The sequence below is a fragment of the Ambystoma mexicanum genome, chromosome 2q (assembly GCF_040938575.1).
Source record: "Ambystoma mexicanum isolate Mex_15411 chromosome 2q, UKY_AmexF1_1, whole genome shotgun sequence".
NCBI lineage: Eukaryota > Metazoa > Chordata > Amphibia > Caudata > Ambystomatidae > Ambystoma > Ambystoma mexicanum.
In genome coordinates this window covers 197,214,772-197,235,919 of record NC_090924.1, presented here as the reverse complement: position 1 = coordinate 197,235,919, position 21,148 = coordinate 197,214,772, and the positions used below count along the sequence as shown (strand labels likewise).

Sequence of the window (21,148 nt, the reverse complement as noted above, 5' to 3'; positions counted from 1 at the left end):
ATGAACAAACTAAAAGTGGCACTGGACCTTAAGGTAGATGGCACGGATACGACGGCTCGAGTTTTTAGGGAGGGAGGACGGATGATAACACTGAATAATGTGATGCCTTAATATCGATCATGAACGTCCTAAATGGTTGTAATGCTTGGTGTGTTTTGTTTAAAATAATATTTGTTTAAGAAAAAATAATAATAAAAAACTGGAGCAGTGGATGGAGATGACCCAGGATGGGCCAAAACTGAACAGAGTTGGAGTAGTATTTACTTGTCACTCAAGCCCTGGGAGACTCCCCACCTCGAGGATGATTATACAGGAAGGCAATATAGCCACGACCAGGAACAAGTGCCCTGGGGAAGCCAAAACTAAATTCCAGCTAACACCAGCCTACTCCACAGTGCACATGCAGAGTGATAATCAACCTGGGGACAAAATGGGCTGCACTGGTAGCCATATGGGGTACTAGGGCAACACCTCCCAACCAGTATTGCCAAAACACAACAGTTTTGGCTTTTGTGTAATCCTGGAATCTGCATTTTCCAGGGACTGCTATAATGGTACTCCCTGCTATAAAATGTCAACAGCAGGCAAATTATGCTAGCACCTGCACATATTACAGCAATGCCTGACAAATTCCTATACAAAAGCCACAACTGTTCTTGCCAAAGCTTGTTTTTGTGAGGAATTTGGTTAAAGGAACAGATGAAAGGACATGTAATGCTTACAAATCAAGTGGCTAAAGGTACACTTGATATTTATTTCATCAAGAGCCGATATAGCAGGTTGTGTAGAAGCAAAGGAGAATGAGGCAGACCCTGATGGGGCAAAGGCAGCACAGAGCACCATGACAATGGAAGGGTGGGAAGCTGGCTGGAGGAGGAGGGACAAGGGAAGTGACTGATGGCCACAGCAGAGAATCGGGAAGGACCAGAGGACTGATGGTGATTTATCTCTTATTTTGACAGGAGGAGGGAGAGGAAGCGGGAAGCTTTGATTGGGCATACTGAGGGAGAAGGAAGTTGTTGGTTAGCGGCCCACGTTTGGTCCAAAGACTGCAAGAAATGGGAGTTTTCGTGGCGCCATTGAAGCACTGTTGAGGAGCAGCCCGTGTTCAGGGCGGAGGGACAGACACCAGAGGTGCCGGTTCGTGCACCGTTGGAGTGCAGAGGACGACCAGCTGTGTTCGGGACTGAGACCCCAAGACTGAGGTACTAATTCGTTTCCCTTCAGAGATATTTGCGCAGGGAGAGGTGATGGGCAGAACAGGGCTGAAGAGAGGGCCCATACTATACATAGGACTCCTCTCCGTAAGGGCGTAGAGCAGTCGGTCCCTTTGAAAGGCTGGAAGAAGAGGGACAGTCAGCGCTTTAGCGGTCATCTGGCCTGCAGCCCCTATATTCCAAGCAGACAAGAACTGTTAAACACGGAGGGGGCCAACAGAGGCCAGAGCTGTTTTTATATTACGGCACCAAAGACCGAGGGCATTTTCAGCTCCTTCCAGCTCTGGAGTTCTGTTGAGTTGTTAAATTAAAGGTTGTATGAAAAAGATTGCACAAGAGTGTCTTTATTCCCACACTGCAATGTGACACAGGTTCATAGTTGTAATTAGCCACTATGACCATAGTTTTGGATTATAGGTTACACTTTCAGCACTACCTAAAAACCAAAATTATAAGGTTTGCAATGGAGTTACTCTGGCCACAAAAGAGGTTAAAAAATAACTCTCAAGAAGCCATCAAAATTATAGAATCTTTAGGTGACTCACAAAGGGAATGCAAAGAATCCCAATAATAGAATTCCTCAAGAACCCTATAAAAATGCTACATTTCTTGGTGCTCCCAAAAAAGAGGGGTACTCTGTAGGTTAAGATGATTTTTTTTTTTCGTTTTTTCGAATCTGGTAGCTAAAGGGAGTAATGAGATTTAATTGCGTTACCAGACTACTGAGGGAGAATGCGGTATGTTAAACACCATGGCACCAGTCATTGCTCACCAGCAACATGGATATGGCCTAAGCACCCCCTGCCTCTGGCTCCTCTTTCTTCTGCTAGTGACCTCATACATAGCAGCCCTGTATCAGGTAGGTGATACTGTGATGAGGAAGAGTGAATATGGATGACTCCAAAAGTACTGTCCCGAAGAACAGCAGGGCAATGAAGAGCCCTACACGGAATCAAGACAAACATGCTAGCTATCCGAGAACGGAGAGTCAATCTGCCAGTAAAAACGGATACTCTCCTCCGTGTCAGTCCTGCCCCAGAGGAGTATCAAGCTGGGCATCAAAGCCGTGCAGAGAGGACGCCCTGCAGACCCAAATGCCTGGAGCAGTAAGGCGGGGACCAAAAAGGCAGAGAAGAGCCAAGACTTACCCGAAGGTTGGGGACTCCGACGTCCAGTGGGAGGAAAGCAGCCACCTGATTGGTCCAGGCGGGTTTGGGGTGAAACCAGCGTGACGGAGCCACCGAAAGCAGACCATGAGAGCCCAGGGGAAGCCAAAGAATCTTACCGGTCTTGCTGAGGACCGGAACCCTTGCTGACTAAATTGGAACGTAAGCAGAGGGGCACTGGGAAAGCACTGGGATACCCTAGAGGTTGTGGTTTGGAGGAAGTGCAGAACCATCTGGGACCAAGCGGAGAGATCAAATAAGGACTTATTGGGCGAGAGAACACCCCAGCGAGACCCACATAACGAGAAGAGAAGACCAAGTAGTGAGAAAGGTATTCTTTGGCAAAATACAGAAGACCAAACAAGGAGAGGGAGAGAGATTATTTTACCACGTCCAGAAAAGACTAGGGTGAGAGCGATCCTTAGACACACGTTTTGAGAAGACCAGAGGAAGGAAGGTGTATCCTTTAGTAGAAATCCAGACAATATTGGTACTATTGAAAGCGAGCCTGAGAGAGGCTTGGGGAAGGGAGACACCTTAGTTTTTGGAACTATAAGCAAATCACCTGAGCGGGTATGTGGAACTCCTCCCCATCTGTGTGGAACAATAAAAAAAAAAAAACTTGGTCATGCACAGGGATGCAGGGTAATTCCCCCATCATTCACAAACTGCCTAAAACTCATCCAGAAGGAGGTAGCCTCCCTTTGGCGTCCGGTGTAGCCTACTTTAAGGGACAGAAATGGTTTAGGGACATAGGAAAGTGACTTTTTGTTTTTGATGCCATCCTTCGTTTTGTTTGAGGCAAGGAAACCCCTCTTATAGCGACTGGTAGGGCTCTTCCTTATTTTGTGTTAAAAGCGTGTGCCAACAATACGCCACCTTTGTGTTCCGCGTCTACTTATGCACTCTTCAGGTAATTGCTGAATTGTTTGTGTGCCTGGCTTGAAGTTCTCAAGCGTGCCTTCAATGTACAATCTTTAGTCCTTTTAGCTGTAGGCCTCCAGATGAAGGAGTATGAGATTGCTCAGCAGACGTGACGAGGGGCACACAGAGAAAGTGTGGAATGTCCATTGGAGTGTCCTACTTGCATGGCCATGAATTGTGGGATAGGTGCAAAGGGACAGAATAGTGTAATTCTATGATTGAAGAAACTGTGTGGCAATATCTGTCTCAAGATACTTCACTTTCCACCTGTACAGTGCCATTGGGAGTAATTGGGATTGAAGCATGACCTCACCAGGATAATGCATTTGTCATAAATTAGTTTAACTTTCATGCAGGTACACAGGGTGAGTTGAATGTAGACGTTAGTGGCTGGAGAATAGCAGAGGGCTAAGGAGGTCATTTGTCTGAATTTAGTATCATTTTGAAGCCATGTCAAGATTGAACGCATTTAAATCTGTCCAAGTAGCATGATGTAGCTTTTCAGATTTCACAGTGATAACCTCAGCAAAGTACTACGGTGTGTGGTATTTTGTTCTTTTTAAATATATATGTTTTTTCTTTTTCTTTTTGGAGACAGTTCAGTCTGAAATCCAAAGACTATTTGTTTCTTTGCGATCACGATGCAATGAAGACGTTTTGGCAAATGTGTCCAGTTAGCCTTATTTAAATTAGAAATATTGACCTCAGACTGTGCATATATGTAAACGAGTTTGAATTCTAGCAGGCATGCATAGAAAACCTTTTTTAATCTCAATTTTCTGTCGTTCTTGCGCTCTTAAAAGAAACTCTAGAAGTGTCCTTTATGTGTCCTTTATCGTATGTGTATTTTCCCAGTGACTGGCTGAGTCAACCTGTATGCTCCATTTGGCAGTTTAATGACGCCTTTGTGATAATTGAATGAGGCAAAGAACAAGTTTTGCGGCCTGCAAACAGTAAACAGTTGTCAGTGACATAAATATTCTTTTTCAGGAGGAAATGAAATGCCTGCTGTAGAACTGTTGGAATTTTCGCCATGGAGGAGTTGGGAAGATCTAATTTCACTTCTTTGGAGGAAGAAATTAGCTATTGGAAAGAGCTAGCTGTGAAATATAAGCAGTGGTAAGTTCATTGAGTGGTAGGGGAGAGGTTCGGGGGATTGAATTTCAAATGCATTGGTTTGTGGTGTTTTTATTGGCACCGACCCAGCACAAACATGATCGAAGTGCCTTACTGGAGCATCACAAACATGACATCTTGAACATTTATATGTGTCGTTCAGGTCAGACTGTAATCCAAAAACCAGGTTGGTGTGGGGAGCTTTTGGAATGTGCCACTGACAGTATTAGACATTGTGCTGTCAGCTCTTTACACCTCACAATTTGGGCCCAGGAACGTTTTCTTTTTTTGTTTCCTGAATTCATTTATATGAAGGCAAAAATCGATCCCAGTTTTCTGTAGGTTCAAAAGTCAGTACACTAGACCTCCATAGAATGTGCTCATGTGGTAGGCCTTATCCAACTCATTATGCCCTAGATAAATTGAGGAAATTGTTTTTCCGCTTATACATGTCTGAATGTGAGCTTTTACCCCCTGTAGGCTGCGGAGAAGTGATGTGAGAGTTATTTGACAAATGCAAGGCATAAAATGAGCAATGTCGTATAGCAATTTGCTATGCAATTCTGTAGGTTTGCTAATTAAATTGACACTTGTGTAGCAAAGAAAGCTATTTAAGTTAGCCTGTTAAATGAAAGCACAGCTCACCCGGCATTCCTCTCTTGCCCTCAGGCCCCGCTCCACGCTATCTTGCTCTGTACACTGCAGTAGTCATCTCCTCCACACCAGAACAAATACAACCCGCTAGGGGGAAAAGGCCGAAGTCGATCTTCTAAGGATAACAAGTTTAAATCACACACAAAGATGAGACCAACATCAAATTCTTCTGCCAAGAATGTTCTGTGGAAAAAGGGTACAAGCAGAATCTTATTAGGAGACAGTGTCATAGGTTACATCATTGTATACAGTGAAAACCTGCACGGCTGGTTGGTGTGCGCCTATACATGATCAGCCTGCTCCGAAAGAGATGCCCAGTCCGTCCGTCTTCCATCACTTTGGTAATGCGCAGATCAGCTTCTCACAAACTAAGGTCAAAGAACAAATTGACTATACTCCTAACACAATCCTACTTCATTATACTGTGCACTTGGCACGCTTGGTTCTGGGGCACGCTGACCTCCACACACATTTCACTCACTCCCCTTTGAGCCGTCCGTCTCCAAGGTCTCCACCCTCGTTTTGAACTAGAATGTATCCCTCACAGCACCTCGCAATACAAATCATTATTGTAGCTCACAGACTTGCAATGTCTGTTCTCTTTGAACGTTTACTACTTGTTACTTTAGGGTTGATGGTCACCTGGTGACATGGAATTTGTGCATCTTGGGGCTTAGTCAGTTATATGGGCTTTAACTCATGGTCGCCTGCGAGTGAGCCGGGTCAGGCTTTGGCCAATGTGAAATAAACATGCACACCAGGCACCAGTCTGTGATCGCGGCCTAGTAGGGCACATTACTTTTGGGTAGAAAAACATCTTTGCAACACTGTTCGAACAATGAATGAGCTTTATGGCTTTTGGGGGTGTGGGTTGTCTTCATGGGAGCGCGGGCTTGGCTGGAGGTTTCCCTCGTCTCTCTATTGGGGCCTAGTGCATGAAATGCTGCATTCGCCGCACAGGCCTTGTCGCCTAACTATGGTTAATAACCTCTATGCAAAATCCAGTCTTGCTCGCGTCCTGCACTATGCTATGTGGGTTGATTATATAGGGGTGGGGGTCCTACCACCGTCCCCCAACCTCTTGGCCCAACATAGTGCTTTGAATGCAGCTCGCCTCACTCTAAAGCGTTGATTGCCTGGTATAGTAGCACAAACATGTGAGGTGGCCAAACTGTTTTCAGAGCCTTTTTATCGTATCCATGTGTCTATTCATGCAGCTAACCTTTTACAGAACTCATCCAGGGAACGCAAAGTCTACCCGCCCACTCATAGTCAAGTAGATTTTATGAAGGGCAAGTACCATTCACAGAGGACGTTTGAAACTTTTCTTTTAATATTGACTTTGTTTGTAGTAAATAAATTAGTTTCACCGTGCATGGTTGGCCTCTGGGTGGCTGCACCATTTTACAGAAAGTGCATTTACATATTTTGTCATCTGTTGTCAAGGGTCGAGTGCATTTCTCTTAGGTTGAGTAGGTAAACTAAGTTACTAGACCTGCAGGTCTAGCTGAATTTTAAAGAATTTGCAAGGCCTGACACTTTTTCACTAATGTCTTAATTGAGTGGTGCACAGAAATGCTGTATTGTTGCTCGTTTTATGTCTTTAGTACAAACAATTTCTGGTGACATTAAAAATATTGGCATACCATTGCTAATTAAATGGGTTTGTTTGCCAATAAAGAACATTTTAATTGGCAAACTCTGCTAATCAACTTTTGGAAACTCATTTATGCCCTGCAATGTTATTTAAGAATCTCATTAACAAGGTTGGAATCTATAAACTCCTGGGGCTAACAATAAGGGACAACTTTGGGGCGAAAAGTGCCTGTTGTATGGTCCCATAAAACTGGGGTCTGGTAGTCATGCCCTCGCACCTGAAGTTGATCTTCTTGGTCTTTAGCCAAATTTCAAAAACAAATGTTTTTCCCCCCCTTTGGTTACCTATTCAGAACTGAGATTCGATAAGCAGGAACTAAACCCAGCTCCTGGGTGTCCAGCATTAACCAGTGTCCAGTGGCTGCCGCTGGAGAACCAGTAGCTAATGCATAGCGTTCTGCAAATCGAACTTCCACATAATGATGCAAGCCTATCATTCTGTCTCTTATTTATGACCCATCATGCTTTAAATGTGTATTTATAGTTTGTTTCAAATAAAGCCTTGCATTCATATAGTTGATTGTTCAGACTCAGTTGGCCTGGTGAGCCTAAAGTCACTCCTGGTAACTCTTGGTTTCAAGCTACCCAGGCTACTCTAAGCTACAAGCAGGAGAGAAATGGCTTGCAGCTTTCCTCAGTTTCGAACCCTCCCCATTCTAATGTAAAGCCAGTTTAACAATGTCCAACAAAAGGTTCCATCCTAAGCTTATTAAGTCTCTTATATACTGGGTAAAGCGTATTTTATAAGTCTTCAGCCCTTTGTCCAACTTGGATATCCCCTAATCTCTCTTACTGTCCCCTAAAATAGAAAGTTCTAAGCAGTTCTTCTGGTAGAAAACTGCCCCCAGCTTCCTCTTTCCACTCTTTCAGTTCCCCAGGGCCATAGTGCCCTATACTTATGGCAAGCAAGACAGAGCAAATACCCCAAGCTATTACCCCCTCATGTCTTTCTATGCCCTTCAACACCCCTCCTCCATAACTTTGTCCTCTTCCTCCTATCTCCGAGGGAGTCTTGAGTGAGTCCAGTCCACCCATCTTAACAAAGAGGTTTCAAGTGTTTCTCCCACACTCTGCATGGTCTCTCTATAGTGTCTTCAAATCCCCTTCTGGTAGTGGCCTCGTTTTTCTTCCGTAGAGCTTCAAAGAGCATACCGCGTCCTCCTCGTCAGTAACCCCTATTGCCCATTCTCAGCCTCTTTTGTACCCGTGGATCGGTGAACCATTTGTAATCGGTCTGTAACTTGCTTCATGCACTCCGACTGGTTGGGAAAGCTAGGTTTCCTACATCCATCTTTAAATTAAGTATTGTGGGCTTCCTGTGACTGGTATGCATCCTTTCCTTTCATCATAGGCTTAATCTCAGTGCACAAGGTTTTATTGGAGTGGGACGCTATCTCCATCTTTGAACTGGTGTGGGGTATGTATTAAATATTGTAGGCTTTTGAAGATTGTTCTTGACATAGGTTCTCTGAAACGAGACCCTGAACGAATTTTGCTTTAGAACTCCTTAACTTGCAATGCAAGTGAATGACTATGTATGGATTCACCGGCCCACTTTTGCTTACAGAGCAAGTTTTAGGGGCCGATTCATGGAATTTGTGCGCCAAAAAAACAGGGATTTGTGCACCATTCTGCCCGCAAATCCCAGTTTAACAAATGGGGATTTGCGGGCAGAATGGCACACAAATATCCGTTTTTCGGCGCACAAATTCCATGAATCAACCCCCCCAGTATGTTGCATACCCTGGCCGGAGTGCAAATTTAGCTGTGAAAATGTATAAAGGCTTGCCTCTGAATAGAGGAGACCAGACCCAGATGGCTAAAGAGAGGGCAGGTGGATCCCATGGCAAGTGTACGACCATGTGGAAATAGCTGCAACTATATAATAAAACCTGTGTCTCTGAGAATAAAACTAATTCTGTTCCATTTGTTTCATTTTTGCCTTAGTTATTTGTATTCATGCCTATTCTCAGAAAATAAGTATTTTCCCACATGGGGAAATGCATTGTGACTACATATCAGCGTTAACCCAGTCTGCGGGCGATTGGGTTTAGCTTTTCCGTTAAGCTGCAAGGTGAGTGAGCGGCTTGTTCTCTCTTCACCAAATATGTGCTTGGGCTGGTAGGAGGAACAGTCTTAGCCAGTGGATTAGCTCTGCAGTTTGCTTCCTGGGAAATGTAGTCTTAGCCTGCTTATGGGTGCTGGCTATGATGTAACATTGATAAATGTAGGAGGTGTTGAAACACCATTGAAATCTGCTCTTTGGTGGGTACTTCAGGTAGCAGCTGAGCCGCTGCAGACCCCTGAAGCTTTGCCCCCTGTTTAGTTAGATTTTCATTTTTATGCTAATTCTCCCTCACCTGCGAGACCCTCAGTACTAGAGCTGGAATTGTGGATTTTTTTGATATGTTCCTGAGTTAGTGGGAGTCTTTTTTTTTTTATTTCTTTTTTAAAAAAAAGTTTATTTTATTTTTTTCGGTCACACTTTTAAATTTGTTTGGTGTAATTTTTAATACCCTCCATATTTTTATTTTTGCAATTCTATTTTCCTATAACGTTTTGGGCATCTGCATTTTCCTATTGAAGCCCAGTGCACTTTCTGCACTTGGACTTCCCTTTTTTATTTCCTCGTCAGTTTCTTGTGTGAACTAATGTTCCCAAGGGTAGAAGGGTACTTTTTATCCTTTTTACAATCCCCATTGTGAGATCGGCAAACCCCACCTTATGTGCACTGCTGGGGGAGGGGTGCGCATTACATTGTATCCCCTTTCTCCCTACTCCTGTAACTTTTATGTTACAGTGACAAGCTTACTCTGGTGGTGGACGTGTCCTACTGACTTTTGTGTGTTTTTATTACTTTATTTTTATTCGCAAGCTGTCGCCCACCTGCAGTAAAGGAAGGGTCACATTCATCCAGAATGGTGGCTCTTTTCTTTTTTTTTTTTTTTACTGTTTTTCGTGTGCTTGTCCTTTCTTGGTCCTTATTCTGCCATACTGGGAGGAGGAGGTTTGGTTTTTATTTTCGGCGGGAGACATTTGTGTAGACATCGGAGTGTCTGTAGCCGGAAAAAACAAGGGACGAGTCAAACTCTGCAGCCCTTTGTCTTCTGGAATGGCTGCCTGGAACCAGTCCTATCCGGTAGGATTTAGGACAACCACCCCCCAAAGTTTGAATGTACCATGTGTGCTGATTGACTCGATGCCTGGATAACTGGTCTGGATCTGGAAGCTTGTAGTCCAGTTGTGGTTTGTTTTTATTCGTATTTATATAGCGCTTTTATATAAGCATTCTGCTTTAAGCGTGCCCAACATGGTTTACAAACGACCATCTGAGTCTCCTGTCTCTCCATTGACAAGAGGCACATCTTTATACATCTTATACATTTACAACCCATATAGTTTTACATTAGGCCATTGACCCAGGGCTAAAATTGAACTCCAGTCATGGTTTCACCTTACTTCATGCAGCATGTGTGAACAGATGAATCCTAATAAGGAGATTCTGTGTTTTTGCAGGCTAAGGGCTTCTTTAGAAAGAACATATTTGCAGCAATCTGTTTAGAGAACCTATGTTAAACAACTTCCAAACCCTATCATTTTAATACATATTGCTAACAAAGTTTAACACTGGAGCTTAATCAGATGAGGAGGAAAAGACAGCTGTAACTGATTCCAGCGACTAGAGATGTCTGCGGTGTATCCACAACCTGTGCTGACCCTTTCTTCCATGCGACCTGGGTTTCCCGAAGATGACGACGCTGATCATTGGTCTGGTGGGACCAATCGGTCTTAAAAGACCTGCATTTTGAGCCATCCCACAACGAGCTCTGACTTTCCTGGGCTGCAAACCGCCAATACCTTGGGACCTCGACCCTGAGTGCTGTGCAACATCTTCCTGTGAACGAATCTCGCTGAAACCTCGGACTCCTGCTGATCCCCAGAAGCAGGATTCTACTCCTTGAAGTCCCCTTACCGAGTGCTGGACCGAGACAGCGAGGCAAATCTATCAGACGATGACCGTTCCACATCTGTTTTTTTTTTTTTTTAATTTTTTTTTTTGGGGTGCCAAATCCACCGATCTGTGAGAAGCACTGAAGATTCCTTTGAGAGCCTTTTCTGTCGACTACTGCTGCAAGTTCCCATCCGGTGTCTGTTCTTTCGTCACCTAGAATCCAGAGACCGGGTCCAGTGCTGCTGCACAGTGAAGATGTCCGTCTGCAAGCTCTTCACTGCTAAGGTACTGTATGGCTGAGGGTAATACTTAGTCGTGTGTTGCTCCTTTGTGGCTAGGGTGGTGATTTGTGTAGTTGGGATTTTGCCTATACCGTTCGCCCAGGCCTAACACTGGAATGCATCTAGGGAGCCTTCTACGGAGCCCCTGAACACTTTTACTAACTCTGAAGTCTGTACTTACTTGTTGGACAAGAATTCCTGAAACTCTTGACTTTCCTGCATCTGTGCCTTATCCTAACCTGTGTACTGTTGGCCACTGCACCACCAGCGCCCCCCTTCTGCCTCTGAGATCACTCATGTCTTAGAATCGGGAAGGACCTCTAAAGTATAGGGCCCCCGAGTAGAAAATAGAACAAGTGTTGAAAAGGACTTGCTTGCTATGTGTTGATGTTGTAACTGATTCTCTGAAATAGAATAATTTACAATGGATTTACCTGTGAATTGCTTACTGTTAGCACATTTCTGAGAATTCTCCCTAATTCCCTCCACCTTGTCCTGCTAACAGCGGTACTTCTCCTTCCACGCTACAAGGGTGTTACTGCATACACACCCCACCTTTATGCCGAAAGTGCCTCTGGAGTTGAACCTCAGCCAGCCTTTGGTGTTGCCTGTCTTCTTCCCGAATCCGTCGTCACCAGCAAAAAGGGCGTTGCATTCGCTGGACGTTGCTCATGGCTTGAAGTTTTATGACAGTCAGCCAGCCAATCACGCCAGAGTGTATTTGGGTCTCTTAGGAGACTAAACACAGGGAGTTTTGGGCACCTCCCTCACTTCCTGCCCACCCCAGATACTCAAGACGCCAGAGGCGTTCTTCAGTCCTGAAGCTGGCCAAAGGCTTAGAAACAAAGGGACCAAACCTAGTTTGGCGCTCAGACAAACATTAGAAGGACCTTTCCAAAAGGAAATGGCGAAAAAAGAAAACCGGGTCCTGTTTAAACAAAGGGGCTTAAGGCACCATCTTGAAAAACATGTCTCCCGCGATGTTTAGCTACCGGTGTTCGAGGTCGGGAAAAATCATTAGTTTGTTGTAAAACCACTGCCACCAGCCATTTCGATAGAGAAGGGTAGCATTTGACTGCTACATGAGTTGCTAGACTCAGGGGATACTAGGTAACCCCTCTAGCACTCTATAGGAAGATAGTGATTGCTGAGTCTAGAAATGTAAAGACTAGTAAAGTCAATTTCACTTTACATTCTCTGGGAAACAGTAGTTTATCCCAGGGAAGGTATTTAAACCTTTGGGAAGTCTAAAAAGCCATCCCTGTGTCACTGCACTGAGGGTGCTGTGTAACACACAAGAAAAGACGATGCCTATGGAGTCATCTAAAACTCTCAAATCAAAGAACACAAGAGTAAAACACACAGCAAAATACATGAGAGAGAGTGGGGGGGGGGGCTCTTTCCAGGTAAAAAAAAATTAAGTCCTCAAAATCCAGCAAAGTTGCTGGGTGTCTCTAAGGTGAAGGGAATTAGCACATTTATGAGAATTCTCACTAACAGTCTAGTTGTATTTAAAATACAACCTTTTTATTTTTTATAATGCACAGTGTTTCTTTTGACCATATGTATGATACAATTTCTTTGTACCAAGCTACATCCCTCTCTACCTCCTAAAATAAGCCTGGCAGCTCAGTCCATTGTTCCTACATTCTAAGTTGGTACATTATACTTTATACTGGAGTGCAGCCTAGAGGCCTTGTGCTAAAATGCAGCTTATGTACTGCCTCAGATGTATGGTTTTCTGAAGCCCTTAGTTGCACTTTAGAAAAACTGTCCTTACACTTGTGAATGATTTCTGTTCTTGTATTTGTAAGTGGCTTCAAATTGATTTGACTTGCACATTAAGTTGGATTTCCTTGGGTGTGTGAATTGCAAACTTCTCTTCTATTGTTGTCCATATTATTCTGAGTTCTTTGGCACTTTTAGTACTTGCCGCATAAAAGTTTTGTACCCAATAGCGCCCTTTTGCAGCATAGATGCTCTTGGGGCTGAGTGATGTTTTACCATGTGTAAGATATTTAGGCACCCCTGAACTCTAATTAGGGCATCTTGATCCTGTTTCTTGCAAATACTTGCATTTAAATGCTATGAAAAAGTAGGGCTTGGCTGCACCTGCTCTTGTAATCCGTGAATTTTTGACTCCTGACAAAATGGTGTGCTATGCGCATGTGGAAAATTGGAGGGGGTCTGTGAGGGGTGTGGAGGGGGGGGGGGGGGGGGGTTGATGCCTGTCTAGCAACTTAACAGTCTTACCCCGGGTAAAATGAATACCTTTCTAGTTGTGCTGTTGAGCTCTCTATTGACCTATAGGCCAGTTAAAACTTTTTAATATGACTTGTAGTGAGGAGGAGCTGCGCGAGTTTCAGGAAGGCAGTCGGGAATACGAGGCAGAACTGGAGACACAACTACAGCATACAGAAAACAGAAATCGTGACCTTTTATCTGAAAATAATCGTCTTCGCATGGAACTTGAATCAATTAAGGTACAATATGTTTGAAATTAATCCCAAACTTGAGTTCTAAATTAGATATGGTTTATACAATGCAAAGCAAGAGGAAAAACAATTACCCTTTCTATGTCTGTCAAATCGTAGATTCCCTGATCACCTTAAAACACTTGTGTTCCCTTTCATTTTTCAAACTAATGTTCATTTTCAAACTAATTTAAGGCATCATACAGAATGATGCTATTCACTACATTAAGGTATGTTTCTTTCCTTGCCACGTGGATAAACTGGATTCCTCGGGGACTTGGAATTGTCCACAAGTCACAATGCAATCCTCTTTCACTATTTATTTTCCTGTCACAAAATAAACATTGTGTAAGATGCCTGTTTATTTAGCATTGTGGACCGTGCTCATAATGGCTGAAGCATTACAACATAACGCAATTATCAAATGTTTTCATTCTTTTGCCCTTGTTACTGGAGAGATACTTGTATGCAGCCTTCTTTAGAGGTTTTTGAGATGCTAAATATTGCCGGTGTTTGGGGCGAGACAAATGTTATAAGTGGCAAGCATAAGGATCTGTGTTTTGTAATTTGTTATTCTAGGGTGGCAACCAACTGCCCTATAGTTAAGGTGTTACCTATGAGCCATTGGAAATCTGAAAATTCTATTGCTAATAACTTTTGACTTGCAGAACTGATTAGGTGGATATTTTCCAAACAACTTTGTCATGGGCCTTCCAGACTGGATATTTTGGCATGTGTTAAAAATTTATAAATTAAGAAAGCAAAATGCTGAATCCCATCATTTTCCTATTGAACAAAAAGTGTAAATTCGGATTTGGACCACATAAGAAACCACTTGGGCATGGCGTTGACTTGATTTCGGGACAGGTTTTGGGTAAATCCGTTCAGTAGATTTGAAAATATTTGACTGGGAAGAGGGTGCAACAACATTAGGAGAAGATATTCTCTACTGCTGCTGTGCTAATTTCGTTGCAAGCAAGCCGAGTCTACAATTTGGCCATAACCAAGGAGAAACCCATGGGTGGTGTTTGTCCTTTATAAGGCAGCATGCAGACCCGTCTGCTGCCTTCCTACATTGTGCCCTGGAAGAGCGCCTAAATCAATAAGCATCCAAGAAAATTCCACCCTGAAGAAGGCATAGCCTGTGTCGAAACTAGCGCTAATCTAGACACAAACGTGTTCCTTTCTAGACGTAGCCATTGCACTATTCACAATTGTACTAGCTACTGGGCATTCTATGTACAGAGGCACAGAGCACTTGAACATAATGCGGATAATTTAGAAAACTGGTCCATGAGCAACTTATGTGGTGTTATACAGCATTTCGAGGGGATTGGGTCCTCCGACGTATTCCATATCTTTGACAGTAATCACCATAGCTGTGCTGCTTCGGAAAATTTTCTACGTCCTACGTCGATGCGCCGTCCCCGAGGACCTCCTTTGACGGCCGAAGTCACGCGATGTGATAAGTAGGACGCACGACGCCCGTAGCCTCAGTTCTGTTTTTTCTGCGAACGTGTTCGCTTCGTGAATCTCGGTACGCCTCGACTCTTTGGAGTTTCTCTTGTAATCTTCTCGGTTCTTTGAACCTGTTCGGTTTTGTGAAAAAGCCTGTTCGTGACGATGTCTACCTCATCTTCAACCCCACGTCCGGGCTTCAAAAAATGCGGGGACTGTGGGTCCAAGATATCGGTAACGGACTCGCACGACGCCTGCCTCTGGTGCCTCGGGGAGGTCCACGACACGGACGACTGTGTCGACTGCCAGTCGCTCACGGCCAAGGCCTTGCGGGAGCGCAAGAAGTTGTTGTCGGTAGGTATGGTGTCTAAGCCCCGGAAGTCGAGATCTGCGGGGCTTTCGACGGATGATTCGAGAGGCGACTCTCCGCATTATCGTCGGAGGTCCAGTGCGTCTCCTTCCAGGAGTCGGTCTCGCCACTCCTCTGCCTCTTCGGGGCATTCCTGAAATCGCTGGCATCGGTCGCCTTCTCCGTCCTCTTCCGAGGACTCCGCCTGTCTGTGGGTCGCTTATCTCACCATGCAAGCGACACCCGAGGAATGGGCTTCCTTCGGGAAGAAGATGTTAACGATTCTCGAATCGCAGGGCACCGGTCCGTCCGCGCCTCGAGTGGGGTCGGTCGTGATCGGTCGAGAGACACCGCTCGCACGCCTTGGTGGTCGGCACGGTTCGCGGGAGAGGTCCCACTCGGACAAGGGTAACCATTCTCGCCATGCCCGTTCCAGGTCCCGGTCCTCGACGCGCTCAAGACCGTGTGATCCTGTGCAGTCTTCGAGGAAGACGTCGACACCTGTGGCGCCGAAGTCGTCGATGGCATCTCTCGAGGCTCTGCCTCCGAGGGGGTCGTCGGCGCCTAGGTCGTCGGACACGCTCGGAGCTCTGGCTTTGAGGCCTGTGTCAACGCCGTCGATACTGGCGGCGCTGCGGCTGACGTCGACGCCGATTCGTTCGCCGCCCTCGACGCCTTTGGAGGCGGTGGTGTTGGAGGGGCCCCGTGGCACGGGGGAAGCCCCTAGAAAGGCTCTGGCTAAGGTCAGGCATAGCTTTGGTCCCCAGGTGTCTTCCTCTCACCGCCTGGAGTACATTTCAGAGGTTGATGAGGGCTCTGATGAGGGCATGGTTCGGTTTACGGTGCCAGATGATCTTCTCTCGGGCCATAGCCAATTTGAAGACCTGAGGCAGTCACTGCATGATGCCAGTGGACTGGACACCTCCGGAGGTGGAGTTTTGTAGGCATCAGCCTGGCACTCATGCCGATTCTTCGTGCCGGCGCCTTATGCCTCGGGTCACTGAGTACTTGGTATGGTCTGCTCCCCCAGGGGAGTTTGTTCAGGATGATTTTACGGACATCCTCGGTCTTGGGCCCCCCCTCCTCCCCACTGCCGTTTCATATGGCTCTGCAGAAAAGGGTGGCGGCGGCTTGGACTGCTCCGGAGAGTCTCCCGGCAGTGGGCAAGTCTGTCGCGAAAATACCGTCCAGCCAGTAGCGACCCCTGCTACTTGTCCAGGCACCCAACTCCAGAGAGTTTGGTGGTGCAGGTGGCTACGGCCCTGGCAAAGCAGGCGTCGTATCCTACCATCCCTCCGGATAGGGACGACAAACATTTTGATGGCTGGGCGGCGAAGAAAGTGTTGTCTTCAGGGGTTATGGCGCTTCAGGCGGCCAACTCCATATGTGCCTTGTCTCGTTTCACACACACTCTGTGGAACTGTGTTGCATTATCGGCTGAACATATTCCCGAAGGGGACGAACGGGATGGTTTCCTTGCTATGGTCCAGGATGGCAAGGATGCCATGTGTGAGGCCGTTCAGTCGGGTTTGGACATGGCAGATTGTGTCAGCCGGTCCATGGCGGCGAGCACCGTAATACACAGGTTTGTGTGGTTGCGGAAGTCAGGGTTTGCTCCTGATGTACAGTCCCGGCTCCTCAACATGTCCTTTGACGGTGAACATCTTTTTGGCAGCAAGGCTGACTAGAGCCTTGAGAGGTTGCAGACCTCCAAAGCTGCAGCAAAGTCGTTGGGCGCTGCAGTTTGACAACCTCTGCCTTTTCGTCCTAGGAGACAACAATGGAGGGGAGGCTCCTTTTGTTATTAATCATCCTTCAGTAAAGCGAGAGGAGCGGTCAGTCAAAGAGGCCATGTCCCATGGTTCGCCGGTTGGGGGAAGGCTGCCGCAGCATCTTGTAGAGTGGCGTGCCATTACTTCAGATGTGTGGGTTCTGGAGATCATAACCCACGGCTACTGTCTTCCCTTTTGGCAGAAGCCTCACGACAATCCACCTGGGATCCTCTCTTTGAAGAGTCCGGATCCGCTCCTTGCGCAAGAAATTCAAGCCCTGCTGGAGAAAGGCGCCATAGAACTGGTGCCTGTAGCGGAGAGGAACAAGGGATGATATTCCCTTTATTATTTGATTTCGAAGAAAGACAGGGGATTGAGACCCATCATGGACTTGCGCGGTTTGAACAAACTCCTCCGGAAGGACAAATTCAAGATGGTTACTCTCAAGTCCTCCAGGCCCTTCAACTTCAGGACTGGTTGGTGTCTCTCGACCTCAAGGACGCTTACTTCCATGTGCCGATCCATCCCAAGCACAAGAAGTACCTGAGGTTCGCGGTTGGTGACTTGCACTTTGTTTCGGGTCCTGCCGTTCGGATTGACCTCCGCCCCGAGGGTTTTCACCAAGCTCATGGTGGTGGTGGTGGTGGTGGTGGCAGCGCATCTCAGGTAGGGGTAGACGTGAATCCCCCCCCTTTCCTGGACGATTGGTTGATTAGCGCGAGCTCTCCCAAGCAAGTCCTGGATCATCTGTCCGTCACCTGCCACTCCCTTCACAAGCTGGGCTTCTCCCTCAATTTAAAGAAGTCCCATTTGACGCCAACACAGCGGCTCCAGTACATCGGAGCAGTGCTCGACACATCCCTGGGGCTGTGTTTTCCTCCCCAGGTGAGGGCTCTTCACATTCAGCAGATGGTGCACAAGTTTCAACTTGCCCAGACGCTCCCGCCGTTCGAGTTCTTGAGGTTGCTCGGCCTCATGGCATCCTGCATTCTTCTGGTGCCAGAGGCTCGTCTGCGGATGAGATGTTTGCAGTGGTCACAATCTTCCGGCAGGATGTCGGACTCTGTTCAGGTGCCGCCCTCGGTCGTCCAGGACCTTCTGTGGTGGGCCGTCGAAGGCAATCTGATGAAGGGGGCTCCATTTTGGCTTCCCTGGCCAGAGGTGACGATCGTGACGGACGCATCCCTCACGGGATGGGTAGCTCATGCCAACGAGTTGACAGTCAGCGGTTGTTGGTCTCCGGAGTCCAGACTCCATATCAATCTGTTGGAGCTGAGGGCCGTCAGGCTAGCCCTGAAGGCTTTTCTGCCGACTGTGCGAGGAAAGACTGTCCTGATCCTGACGGACAACACGGTGGCCATGCACTACCTCAACAAAAAGGGGGGGGGCAGGGTCACTTCCTCTGTGCAGCTCGAGTTCTGGGCCATCCAGCAGGAAGTTTCGATCTTGGCTGTTCATCAGGCTGGAGACGTCAACGAGACGGCGGACGCTCTGAGCAGACGGAGCACGATCTCTCACAAGTGGGAGCTGGCTCAGGAGATTCTCCTGGAGATCTTCACCCTTTGGGGGACCCCTCAAATGGATATCTTTGCCCCCAGTGTCAACCGGAAGTGCGAACGGTTCTGCTCGCGGGAATTTCCTCCAAAAGGAGCCTTAGGAGATGCGTTTGTGGTGGAGTGGTCATTCCCACTGCTGTACGCGTTTCCTCCAGTCCCCGTCATCCCGCAAGTACTGCGGAGGTTTGGTTCCCGGATGATCCTCATTGCTCCGTCGTGGACCCGGAGGACGTGGTACACGGACCTTCTCGACTTGTCCATCTGCCCTCCACGTCGTCTTCCCTACCGAGACAATCTGCTCTCACGGGAGGGGGGGGTCAGGCTCTCTATCCAGCGGTCTGATCCCTCAACCTTCACACTTGGCTTCTGAAAGGTTGAGGTATAAGGATTGGAACCTCCCTGAAGACGTGTTGGAGGTGTTGCTCTTGGCCAGACTGCCGGCAACAAAGTCTCTGTACCGTTGCTGTTGGCGTAAATTCTGCAACTGGTGCAGAGTTAAGAATGTGGATCCTTTTGAATGTGACATTCCCATGGTTCTGTCGTTTTTGCTTTCTTTGGCCCACAGGGGCTTGCAAGTGGGTACCATTAAAGGTTACCTGGCGGCGCTGTCCATATTTAAGCGCTCGTCTGAAGAATGTTCCTATTTTAAGATTCCTTTAATTTCTCAGTTTTTGAAAGGGCTCACTAATGTGTTCCCTCAGTCACCTTTTCTGGTGCCCGGTTGGGATTTGGATTTGAACCTTGTTCTCAAGTTTCTTATGGGTGCTCCGTTTGAGCCTTTGCATTCTTGCCCTTAGACTGTTAACTCTTAAAACTGTTTTTGGTTGCGGTTACTTCCGCTCACAGAGTGAGTGAGTTACAGGCACTTTCAGTTAAGCCACCCTTCACTGTTTCTTAAGGACAGGGTTGTCCTTAGAGTTCGTCCTTCCTTTCTTTCGGAATTTCATTTGGGCCAGAAGGTTGTTCTTCCGGCATGCTATCCTCCTCCGCATCCTGGTAACGAAGATGAGAGGATCCTAGGAGAGCGTTGAGCTTTTATATTTCACGCATGTCCCGGGTCAGAGTGGACGATCAACTCTTCATTGGTTACGCTGGAAAGCGGTTGGGACAAGCTGTGATGAAACAGACTTTGTCTCGTTGGATTATTTTGGCTATCTCCAAGTGTTACCGCTTGGCGGGTAAGGACCCACCGGCTGGCTTGCAGGCCCATTATACAAGGGGTATGGCTGCATCTACTACCCTACAGAGGGGTGTTCCTATTCGTAACATCTGTGATGCAGACACCTGGGCTTCTGTAAATACTTTTGTACGTCACTACTCCCTCGATTCCATCCGAGGACAGGATCTGGCCTTTGGCAAGGCAGTCCTTTATTCCGCAATTTGATTGGGCATGCTAAATTTGTGTTCTAAATTCTTTTCCCACTGCCGTACTTTGGTACTGCTTTGGGAGTCTTGTCAAAGATATGGAATACGTTGGAGGACCCAATCCCCTCGAAGAACAAGTTACTCTTACCTGGTAACGTTCTTTCGATGGGATGGTCCGACGTATTCCATATCGCTCCCTCCCTACCTTCCCCGCTGCAGAATTTCTTATGCGATTGCAGCTTACTTTTCCACAAGGCCTTGTGTTTCTGACTGGCAGAAGACTGGTGGCACACGTTCTGGGGGAAAAAACTACAACTGAGGCTACGGGTGTCGTGTGTCCTACTTATCACATCGGGTGACGTCGGCCGTCGGAGGAGGTCTTCGGGGACGGCGCATCGACGTAGGACGCAGACGCCGAAAATTTTCCCAAGCAGCACAGCTGAGGTGATTACTGTCAAAGATATGGAATACGTCGTCGGACCATCCCATCGAAAGAACGTTACCAGGTAAGAGAGTAAATTTTTGTTCTAAAGGTTAGCTACCCATAGGTAAATCATCCTACAATGCTCACATTTCATCGAGATACTCCGTGATCTGTTAATAAAAATACTGAATGGGGACCATAACCAGAATTGTCAAATTACCCTGTTCCATTTTTGATTGCACTTTTAACACGTTTTAAAGCGCACTTCTAGTTGTTATTGTTTTTGTTGAGTGAAATGAAGAATGAGTGAGTAATCAGAATGAGTCTGAATGAATTGTGGTAATGTTATTGTCTTTTAACACAAGTGTGATGTAATTGTTTTCTACCAGTATGAATATTACTGCAGTGTTTTATTAGCTTTCAAAGATATAAGCTGGAGCAGTGGACTAGCCACTAGGTCCCCCTCTGTACGAATTTTACTTCCACCCCAATGTCACTTTCTGTTTCTCCGATCTTCTCCAACTGCTTCTCCATTTACCATCCTTCCCTTCTCGCTAAGTCTGGTAGGAAGAAGTTCAAAAAGGATATCTTGGCCTCTAATCCTGGTCTTCCTATCGCTGACACCTACTCGAATGCTTCCGCCAGACAGACCCTTACCGACATCCTCTTTGTCGTTCCTTCGCCAGATCTATGGACTCCTCATATGGTCTCTGTGCTCTGCCCTATCTCCTCCTCTCCCATTAATGGTGGCACTCGCTGGGAAGTTCTCATGGCTTCCTTCGAC

The 21,148-nt window shown here is 46.5% G+C and overlaps 1 protein-coding gene across 1 annotated transcript in view; it reads left to right on the top strand.

Moving 5' to 3' along the window:
* The window catches only part of NDE1 (nudE neurodevelopment protein 1), a 225,811-nt gene that overhangs the window by 26,874 nt on the left and 177,789 nt on the right, over window positions 1-21,148 (top strand). The window contains exons 2-3 of the mRNA XM_069647124.1: window positions 4,298-4,426; window positions 13,308-13,449. Coding sequence (XP_069503225.1) covers window positions 4,341-4,426; window positions 13,308-13,449 — 228 coding nt within the window. The 5' untranslated portion in view covers window positions 4,298-4,340. The remainder of the gene's footprint in view (window positions 1-4,297; window positions 4,427-13,307; window positions 13,450-21,148) is intronic.